Source organism: Papaver somniferum, unplaced genomic scaffold, assembly GCF_003573695.1.
Source record: "Papaver somniferum cultivar HN1 unplaced genomic scaffold, ASM357369v1 unplaced-scaffold_21, whole genome shotgun sequence".
Lineage (NCBI taxonomy): Eukaryota > Viridiplantae > Streptophyta > Magnoliopsida > Ranunculales > Papaveraceae > Papaver > Papaver somniferum.
The window spans coordinates 5,877,759-5,889,718 of NW_020631041.1; the positions used below are offsets into that span (position 1 = coordinate 5,877,759).

The window sequence follows — 11,960 nt, forward strand, 5'->3', positions numbered from 1 at the left end:
CTGTCTACTTTGAGCCACCTTAACTGTCAGGAGTTTTGATTTTTTGGCTTATTTGTTTGTAATCGAGTCTTTTTTCCTTTTTTTCTTTTCTCTTTCTCCCTTATGGGTGGTTCAAATTTAGGACGTGATAATTCAAGTTATTTTCAACAACAGATATTATGTATTACTGTGAGTGCGACCCTTTATGTGTTGATTGATGAATCAGAATAAGGATGATCGAGAGGAATCATTTGTAGTGTAAAATGTTCTTGCGTTCAATCTTCTGTGGTCGGTCTTAAAACAACAAGACTACTGATTTTTATTCTCGACAAAACACTACTAATAACATTAACGTGTTTGGATTTCGTTTGATTCTCTTTCGATGAGGAAAATAAGGATTTCTTTTAAGTTCCCTCCGAAACATGGAAACGAGGTTTACGGACAGATAGACCCTTCAAGTGGAGGGGTTCAATATGATTCCAAGGATGGAATTTCACTTGTCATTTCGTACTTCCATGTCCTTACTGCGGCTGGAAAGATCTAAGTCGCTACTTCAATGGCATCTAATCCAATATTTTTCCTTCCGACCACCAAAAATCTTAACATGCATGGTATTTTTAATACAAAATTGGTTAATTAACCCAATAAAGACAATTTCTGGATGAAAAAGATATTTAAAATTTGATACTGTTTAATTGAACAAAAATATAAAAATAGCCAAGACGTAAACAGTTTCCTTCTACCCATTTTCAAATACTTTTTCTTATTTTTAATTTACATCAGGATGAATCCAGTTTCATCCTCGCTATTTTCTAAGTATAATCCTTGCTATTTTTTGGTGTCCATTTCACCCATACTAATTTTTACTCGTCCACTAGAACCATGTTTTAAAAATATTTGGACAAATGATCCATTTTTTGTGTTTTTAACACGTCCGTACTTGGAAATAATTGCTAGCCGCGTCAATGTAACTTTTCAACAAGTCCTCAAAGAGTCTAAAATAGGTTCAAACTCTAAATTATTTGGAGGAGCAAAGGCATGGAAATTCACTATGTTGTTGTAGCATATATCATTGATCCTATTAGCCAAATATATCTCACGTATATTTGGCAATGTGTTGTATATAATATCTTACCTAGTTTAGGATATATATTGTGCATATCTTGTATATTATCTTGCCTAGCTTAAGAGAACTTGTTTTGATGATGTATTATTTTCTAGCACTAGACTTATTTATATAGGAAACGTTTTTCTTTGTAAACAAAGCAAGAAACAAATCAAAAAAAAAAACAAAAGATTGTGTTCTTCATATTCTAGTAGTTCCACAAACCTTCATGGTATTGTGAGTCAAATTTTCGATCCATGGGAGAGAATTTAGTTCACCAAACATTGGTTCAACAACCTTCGGTTGAACTACCTCCTAATTCATTGTATGCATTAGCTCCTAGTGATGGTCCGGGAACGCTTATTACTCATGTTGTCCTCAAAGGTTCCAATTATGAAGAATGGGCTAAAGGTTTTCGAGTCTCCTTGGGTGCTAAACGCAAGCTTGGTTTCATTAACGGTACGTATAGTAAACCTGATGATAGTTCCACTGATCTTGAGGATTGGTGGACTACAAACTATATGATTGTTGCTTGGATTTTTAATACCATTGAGCCAAGCGTTCGCTCCACAATTTATTATCGTGACACTTCTTATGATCTTTGGGAAGATATTAAACTTCGTTTTTCACTGGGTAATGGTATAAAGATATATCAATTGAAGTCTGCTGTTGCTAGTTGTAAACAACAGCCTTCTGAGCCTATGTTAGAATATTATGGACGTTTAAAGAAGCTATGGGATGACATCAATGACTTTGATGCTCTTCCTTCTTGCACTTGCACTTGCACTGGTTGTAGCTGTGGACTCAATGTTACTCTCCGTAACAGACGTATGGCTGATCAGGTGCGTCAATTCCTTATGGGTCTTCAACCATGCTATGACAATGTTAGATCTAATCTCTTGGGTACAGAACCGCTGCCTTCTATACATGCTGTATACTCACGTCTTATACAAGAAGAGGAAGTTCAGATGCATATTCAACGCAGAGCTGAGACATCTATTACCCCTATGGCATTTGCTACGCCCAGCCAAAAGCCGCCAGCTTCCAAATCAGGAGGGGGTCGAAATCCCTATTGAAGTGCACTTATTGTGGTTTTCATGGTCATCTGGAGGACCGATGCTGGGAGAAACATGGTTATCCGGAAGGCCGAGAACCTCGACGTTTAACTGCAGGCCGTGGTAAACTTGACAAATCTGTCAAAACTAATGTTACTCTTGGTGACGTTTCCGCTTCTTTGAATCATGTTCGTCTCAATGGTAAGGATGCTCATATTTGGATTATCGACACTGGTGCTTCCAATCATGTTTGCTGTGATGAATCTCTTTTTCATTCTCTTTATACCATTCGACCTATTCAAATAGGATTACCTAACGGTGCAAGCATTAAGGCGACCAAAATGGGAGTTGTGAAGTTAAATCCAACTCTCGTTTTATCTGATGTATTCTTTGTGCCCACATTCACCTGCAATCTCATATCTGTATCTCAATTCTTAACCTCTCGACATGTTAAGAATATGATTCGTTTTCAATTCACTAACTCTGAATGTGTTATACAGGACCATACCTTGAGGATGACGATTGGTACGGGTAAACTTATGGGAGGGCTTTATTGCCTAAAGTCGTGGGAACCAACTCGTGTTAATGTTGTGTCCGGGATGTCTTCTACATCTTTATGGCACCAACGGCTCGGTCATCCCTCCATGCAAGCAATGAAGTTCTTACCTCCAATTTGTGGCACTACTAGTCAGTTAGATTTCCATGCTTGTGATATTTGTTATAGAGCCAAGCAGACTCGTAATGTTTTTCCATTAAGTGATAATAAATCTACTGATTTATTTGAGTTAATTCACTGTGATTTTTTGGGTCCTTATCACGCTAATCGGGCCTGCAGCTCAAGATATTTTTTGACTATTGTGGATGATTATTCTCGTTGTGTTTGGGTTCTTTTGATGAAAACTAAAGATGAGGTGCCTCATTTAATGAGAAATTTTTTTTCTTTGATCGAACGACAATTCTCCAAAAGGGTGAAAATCATGCGAAGTGACAATGGGACCGAGTTCAAAGGTCTTGCAGAATACTTTCGCATGAACGGTATTATTCATCAAACTTCTATAGTCAAAACACCTCAACAAAACGCTAGGGTGGAACGAAAGCATCGTCATATTCTCAATGTTGCTCGTGCTCTTCGTTTCCAAGCTTCTTTACCTATTTATTTTTGGGGCGAATGTGTATTAACCGGTGCGTATTTGATTAACCGAACCCCTTCTCGTGTACTCGATTTCAAAACTCCATATGAGTTTTTATATGGTACTGCTCCCACTCTCGATTCCCTTCGAGTGTTCGGATGCTTATGCTATGCAAAGAATCTTCATTCTTGCGACAAGTTTGATAGTCGTAGTCGACGGTGTATTTTTCTTGGATATCCTTTTGGGAAGAAAGGTTGGTATCTGTTTGGTCTCTCGACATGCAATTATTTTGCGTCCCGTGATGTTCAGTTTCTGGAAGACACCTTTCCTTTGGCTGATCCCCAAGAGCTGTCGAAGTTTCCTTCTCTTTACTCCGATGATTCGAGTGTTGTGTATCATCATCTTCAAGCTGCTGACTTCTCTGACAGCGTGCATGATTCTCTCAACGTCCCTGAGTCTGTTACTCAGTCACTGCAGCTTTCAGCCACTTCTGCAAACGAAACTGGAAATCCTGCTAATACTTCAACGCTTCCAGTTTCCAGTTCAGACTCTCCTGGTACTTCTGCGAACGAAACTGGCAGCTCTGGCAGTTCTTCAACGCTTCCAGTTTCCAGTTCAGACATCACCGGAAGTTCTGCAGACGACACTGGTAGCTCTTCAGTACTTCCACTATTCAGTCCATCACCAGAACTGCATGGACGTCATGGCAGGGACTCAGCAGCGAGTTTTCTACCAGTTTCTGTGTCCGACAGCATTGAAACAACACCGTTATCAGTAGAAGAGGATGTGAATACCAGGATGTTGACTGATGATTCCCTTGGTCGTGGCAAACGCACTCGTACAGAAAATGTTAGACACCGAGATTATGTTCAATGGGAGAACGTTAACACGACTTTGGGTTCCCTCGACTCCTCACCTGTACCTGTCCAATCCTCAGGTAATCCCTATCGTATAACTCATTTTGTGAATTGTAATGCTTTCTCTCCTGTCCATCGTCACTTTCTTGCAGCTATTTTAAGTGATAAAGAGCCAACTTCATTCAAGGAAGCAATGGCTGATCCACGATGGCGACAGGCAATGAGAAGAGAGATTGACGCCTTGCTGCTCAATCACACATGGACAGTTGAATCTCTACCTCCGGGAAAGACTGCTATTGGTTGTATCTGGGTCTTTCGCATCAAACACAGATCTGACGGCTCAGTTGAGAGATATAAAGCCAGATTGGTTGTATTTGGTAATCATCAAAAGGAAGGGATTGACTTCACAGAGACTTTTGCTCCTACTGTCAAAATGGTTACCGTACGCACCTTTTTGGCTGTTGCTGCTATTAACAATTGGGAATTGGTTCAAATGGACGTTCATAATGTTTTTCTTCACGGTGAGTTGAATGAGGAAGTATATATGCGACTACCTCCCGGGTTTAGTCATGGCATGTCTGGCAAGGTATGTAAATTGCGTAAATCGTTGTATGGCTTACGGCAAGCTCCACGATGTTGGTATGCAAAGTTGGCGAGCGCTTTGCGATCATATGGTTTTTCTTCCAGTCCTTCTGATCATTCTTTATTTGTTTATCGTAAGAACGACGTTATTCTGCATATTCTTGTGTATGTAGATGATCTTGTTATTGCCGGCAATAATAGCATTGCTATTCGTAAGTTTCATACTTATCTTCATAAGTGTTTTCATATGAAGGATTTAGGAAAATTGAAATATTTTCTTGGTATTGAGGTAGCTCGAAGTTCAAAAGGGATATTTCTATGTCAACGTAAGTATGCTCTTGACATTCTAAAAGAGACAGGTCTTCTTGGTTCTAAACCTGCGAGCATTCCAATGGAAGAAAATCACAAACTAGCTCTTGCGTCAGACAAGCTCATGAGTGAACCCGCTCGTTTTAGGCGCTTGGTGGGAAAGTTAATTTATCTTACTATCACACGGCCTGAAATTTCTTACTCCGTTCATATTTTATCTCAGTTTATGCAACGCCCAACTCACTCGCAATGGGATGCTGCTTTACGTGTTGTTCGTTACTTAAAGAGCATCCCTGGACAAGGTATATTGCTTCGATATGATTCTACTCTTGTTCTTAATGCTTATTGTGACGCTGACTGAGCCAGTTGTCCTCTTAGTCGTCGATCTCTTACCGCGTATTTTATTTTACTCGGGGGGTCTCCTATTTCTTGGAAAACAAAGAAGCAAACGACAGTATCTCGATCATCTGCTGAAGCTGAATATCGCGCCATGGCCTCAACTACTTGTGAAATTATATGGTTAAAAGGTTTGCTTCGAAGTCTTGGTATAAAGCATCCTACATCAGTTCCTCTTCATTGTGATAGTCAGGCTGCTTTACACATTGCCAATAATCCTGTTTTTCACGAACGAACCAAGCATATCGAGATTGATTGTCACTTCATACGTGATGAACTTCTTCGTGGTACTATCGCTCCATCTTATGTTCATACTACTTCTCAGTTGGCTGACATTCTCACTAAAGCATTGGGTCGTAAACAATTCCAGTCTCTTCTTCTCAAGTTGGGCATTTTGACTCTTCATGCTCCAACTTGAGGGGGGTATTAGCCAAATATATCTCACGTATATTTGGCAATGTGTTGTATATAATATCTTACCTAGTTTAGGATATATATTGTGCATATCTTGTATATTATCTTGCCTAGCTTAAGAGATCTTGTTTTGATGATGGATTATTTCCTAGCACTAGACTTATTTATATAGGAAACGTTTTTTTGTAAACAAAGCAAGAAACAAATCAAAAAAAAACAAAAGATTGTGTTCTTCATATTCTAGTAGTTCCACAAACCTTCAGATCCGCGTTAAACAACGGTTATCAGTACCAGTCAGTGGACTTTGAATAAAATTTTCGATTTACGACCAAAAAAACAAAAAATAGTATTGACAATGACATACTTGGACTAGCTACCAACTACTATTATTAGAGTGAAAAGGGGACAAGAGAAAAAAGTATAGAATCCTTTCGAAGTTTCATGAAGGGTTCCAAGAATTATTGTGGGACTTTCTTTTGCCATTCGAGTCTCAAATTTTTCCGAGTGAAATTGAAGCAATATTTGTGGACTAAAAAGGTTATGGTTATAAACCGCATAGTGTATTACGTTAATGCAACAACGCTTGTCAATTAATGAAGGGATTCCGTTGTGTGCCTTTCAACAAGGGTTCCAAGAATTCCAAATATCCTTTTAGAAAATAGATTAATGCTCTATGGACCGAGAATACCGAACTCTCCCAAATCGACACATACACTACAGTGGCCATTCTCTCAGCCCAGAATACAATTAAGCCCCTCTTGGTAATCAATTTGCATATAAAAGCACTTGGTGACAAGTTTGTAACATATATTTTAGGAAGAAAGTGCTTGGTTAATAGACGGATTTTGATTTTTGAGAGCTAGTAAAATTCTCTCTATATATACATATATAGGTTAACATGTATAGATTAGCATGCAGCTCCACGACAATGGAGAATCTTCATGAGGATCTAGTAATGGAAATACTGTATCGATTACCCGCTGATTCGATTTTACAGTGCATCCTGGTATGCAGGACTTGGCGAACTCTGGTACGTAACACTTTCTTTGTCAATAATCACTATCTTCACCAATTACGAATACTACTTCATGAACAACAACTTGATGTTGATAACTTGTTGGATCATCAGAATAACATAAGCAACATTAGTCTAGGTCAGATTTTCTTGATTGAGAAAAGATACTTCAGATTTCGGTACGTCGATGAAAACTATGATTACGAGAAGAATAATATTTTTGGTCATGACCATCATCTTCAGCCGTTTGACCACTTTTACAAGAAACTGCTTGCAACTATTAAGGACTCTAGGGTTCAAGATAGATATAGTGACTATTTTCTCTATCCGATTGGATCGTGCAACGGTTTGTTATGTTTTTTTCTAATGTACAAGTCCTTCCAAACCGTTCCGTTCTCGTTGTTGACATATCCTATGTTTGTCTGTAATCCTATTACTGGAGAATACATCAATCTTCCAAGATGTGGTGTAAAGGAGAAAGACTTTCACATTGGCATTAGCTGCGGAATTGGTTATGATTATTCTAACAATGTGTACAAGGTAGTTGTTGCATTACACAACATGCAGGAACTAGAATTACAGCCTAATCGTCTACAGGTGTACATTCTTGGCGATGTCAATGGTTGGAGGAGTATAAAAAGTCCGTATGATTTATCAGGAGAGTGTATTCACATAGCCGGAACATTTTTTTGGCTCGATGATGAGAGGTGCAATATCGTAGCATTTGATTTGACAGATGAAGTTTTTGAACTGCTCCCGAAACCATCTTTCTACACCCCTAATGACACCTACTATTATCAGTTGCACATATTAAGGAAGGGTTTATGTGTTGTTCTTGCACATTACCCAAACTTGGAGATTTGGTTGGTAAAGAAGAAGAAGAAGTTGCAGCTGAATAACAACAGTGGTACCACAGAGAGAACAGAAACGGATTGCTGGAGTTGGATGAAGGAGTTTTCTATGTCATGGGAAGGACTAGGGCCATTCATCATGTCCTCGTATTTACAACCAGTCACTATTTTAAGAAATGGTCAAGTCCTAATTTGGGATTATAAAAAGAAGGCGCTATTTCTTTGCGATCCGAGAACTTCAACCGCCAAAGAGATCGTACATGATGATGATTTTCGTAAAGTGGAGTATGTCCGTTCACTTCCTCACATTAATAGCTTTGTTTCACTAAAATCTCTAGGAATGAAGTCAAAGTGGATTTGAAAAACATGATCTGGGATAGCGCGAATTCAAAGCTAAACCAAGCTAAAAACGAAATTCCTCATGATTAATTTTGTTCAACACACATCTTGGTAGCTTAGTGATTGATTATGTATAGATTATTCCTGGGCTATATCAGATGCCGTATTTGTTTAACACGATAGCTATTACGATTACAACTAGTGTGCACGTGTTTTGCACGTCCGCAATGCTATTTTCTGCTACTTTGCAAATAATTTGGTGGTGGGTCGACACAATATATGTTATACTTTCGTTTCAACAATTATTTGTTGCTTTTTATGTACTTATGAATCAATCAATTTCTTTCTTTTCTTATTTTTTTTATGGATTTCTTAAACTATGTCTAACTTTTAAGAAAAACATATAAAAAATTGGAGGAAAATAAAAGAATTTGGAAAACAAAAATTTGATATCATTTTTTACGCTCGTTGCTTAGATAATTTAAAGGGATTTCCAAATTTATAAAATTCATAAAAATTCGACATATAGTTTGGAAGACGTGATATTCTTAAATATGTACTCTTGTGTCTCTGTGAATATTTTTTATACCAGTCTTCTAAAATCTAATAGCTAAGTAAATCTAATGATCCAATGGCTGAAAATAATCATCTGTGACTGACTTTTATTTTGTGACAGAATCCTTTTATGACTTTTTATAACGATTAAGAATTAATGTAGGAAGATCCGACTGTTACGAAGGATAAAGCTTTGGTAATTTCTTACTCACGTTAAAAAGGGAGAGATGTTGGGCTATCAATTTCCATAGGTCTTAGTGGTTCATTTTTAAAACCTTTTAAGTATATAATTGAAAATGCAAGCTGCACAGGTTGTATAGTATATATATTTTATATAAAGATATTAACTAGCCGTGCAAACCCATTTACAAATTTCTTTTTTGTTGATTTATGCCCAATGAACTCAGATTGGGGTGCTTGTCCTTATCGATTTCAATTAGGTTGGCTTGAGAATATCAACTTAACTCCACTAATGAAAGAGTTGTGGAAATATTTCTCTTTCGTAAATATGGAGGGGGCGTATTTTCAAAAAAGATAAATGCTTTAAAGAAAAAATTAAAAGTGTGGAATAGAGAATGTAGGTCTTTGGGAACATTGACAGGGCAATGGACATTGCACTTATGAAGGAACCAGGCGATAGGTGCGGAGTTTGAATAAGATATGGTTAAGACAGATAAATTAGAATTTGATATACCTCATCGTCGTCAAAACATAATGATGTGCGGAAAAAGTTAAGAATTAAATACTTTCAATTTGGAGATAGAAACACAAAACATTTTCATCGAGGAGTGAAAGATCATAGAGATTTGAATCGACAACCTCTATATCAATGGTTGATGAACCAGAAATAAAAAAGAAATAAAGAATTAATGACATTCCAAATCATTTTGAGTTAGCATTTATAGAAGTTTTCAATCATCCAAAAGTCAAGAATATGGGTTGTATTGATCAGAATGCAAGAATGTGGTTGGAGAGGATTTTTAGTCACAAGGATATCAAAAATGTAATTTAGGATTTGGAAGTTGATCTTTCTTCGGGTCCAGATAGCTTTCCTATAAATTTTTTTGTTGTTGGTTAGGACTTTATAAGAAACAAACCAATGAAGGTTTTTGAAAACCCTATGACAACAATGTTGTTGGTATATCGTTGAAAAATAACTTCTGAAAACGCGGGGCTACCAAGTACACCACCAACTTTTTTTTAAACACTCTATATGGACTGAACCCTAATAGAATTCCGAGAATAAAAACTTTATGAATCTCGATTAGAATTATATCAAGAGTTTATATCTCTTTTACTCACTAACATAAGATGTAACTAGACAAAGTCTGTGAACCTGATTCAACTGTGAGAGTACTTGGACGATTCCAAAGATCAATATCTACTTTGATTTATTTACATACAACCTGAGAACGCGGGTGTACCAAAATACACAACCAATTTTTTGTTAGGAAATCTTTATGGACAAACTCAATACAACTCCGAGAGTTGAACTCAATCAAGGAATAGTATTTAGAGTAATGTCTCTCTCTCTTGCGAATAGAACGTTTAAAGAAACATATCCATAAACCTAATCACAAAGAGATATCTTGGATGGTACCAAAGACCAATGTCCAAGAATCAATCAAGTCATATCCAACAAACTATGTCAGATGTTTCTACTATGGTTGATAAACGCAAAACCTGTGATATTTCAATTATAAAGATTAACAATATAATGCGGAAAAAGCAATAACACAGACACTAGAAGTTTTGTTAACGAGGAAACCACAAATGAAGGAAAACCGTGGTACCTAGTCCAGATTGAACACCAAATTATACTAATTAAGACGTTGTAAATACTATCCTACTACCAATTAACTTCAGAGTGGAATGTAGTTGACCCCTAAAAGGTATCCCATCGATTAAGGTACAGTCGCTCTCCTTAAGCCTCTTGAATCCCAGCAGGAATCTGCACAATTGATTCCCTTAGTTGATGTCACACCAACTAAGAGTTGCTTCAACTCAATTGAAGACTTTAAACCAAATCTGCCTCTCATAGATTAATCCTATATATGATTTCCTTTTACAATCAAATAGTTTGATCAAAGGTGTGGAAATTTATAGTAATAGAAAAAGTCTAGCTAACCTAAAAATCAGAACTTATGCAACCCGAAGTGCATCCTAGATCATTATTCACCTCACAAGTATAAAACTTGTCGAATCAACAAAGTTTGATGATTTCTATCAAGCTTGATGAAGTGATAAATCAGCAATCGATCAAGATCAGGATACACGAATTATCAAGGAAACATAACTGGATCTGGGTTCATGAATCCCTATGAAGACTTTGTAGTCGCTAAACCCTTAAAGGGTTAGGAACAGGACGACAGTAGATACACCAAAAAGTAGTTTCGGGATTCAAAGATCCCAGTTTCTTGAAGTTCCCATTTTATAAACATTCAAAGCATATGTTGCTTTAGGTTTAAACTAAGATAGCTTTGGAACCAAGCAAACAATATCCACCTTTAGATGAATCATTGAATCTGATTCACATAAACAAGATATACACTCTGGTTAGGTAAAACCGTAACCGAACAGTGTACAAAGACTATGTTCAACATGGTTCGTCGAAACTAGACGGTTTGAACTTAAGAGATTAATATCCATTTTCATAAACACATAAGACATTAACTCTGAGTCATAAACATGTGATCAAAGTAAGTCTAGTGTTTTTAGAGAATTAGTCAAATGCTAATTATCTCGTAGAAATAATTTAAACGCGTTTGAAAATATAATCGACATGGTTAGTAGGTGTACAAAGTACAAATGCCATTGTCATTCGTGAGTCGGTTCGGTCACAGTACGCGTACCAGTTTGTAAACATTTAACCAAACAGATTCCCGGAGTTAACATAATTATTAAATTTACATACATGTTTAGAAACCTTAAGACTGTCACCGGTTCCGAAGTTCACATAACTAAATCCTTTTGTCTACCGGTTTGGAAATAAAACCCAGTTCAGGATCACATAACTATTTCAGTTTGCGTACCGGTTTGGAAACTATTATTGTTTCGTAACCACAGTTCAAAAATGGTTTGCATACAAGTATGCATACCGATCTGGTTCACGAGTCAAAAAGATTTTTACATGATATACATAATATGTGTACCACAAATTTATAAGTCGATATATATAGCTAATCTGCTACGTGTACGAGTACATGTAATACGGGTTCAGACTTATAACAGTTTTTCCAGTTTGTAAAACTCATACCATTGTCTTATATCCGAATTTATAGTAGTTATATATTTCTCTAAATCGAGTCGAGACATTTCTAAATAACATCAATGACACATATCACTGTTCCATGTTATTTCTGAATGATAAACT

At 36.8% G+C, this 11,960-nt stretch overlaps 1 protein-coding gene across 1 annotated transcript; it reads left to right on the forward strand.

The window, feature by feature from the left end:
- The first annotated feature begins 6,755 nt into the window (after window positions 1-6,755).
- LOC113339486 (F-box protein At3g07870-like) lies at window positions 6,756-8,054 on the forward strand. Its single transcript, XM_026584749.1, has one exon. The coding sequence runs from the start codon at window positions 6,756-6,758 to the stop codon at window positions 8,052-8,054; it is 1,299 nt and encodes a 432-aa protein (XP_026440534.1).
- Window positions 8,055-11,960: the final 3,906 nt, after the last annotated feature.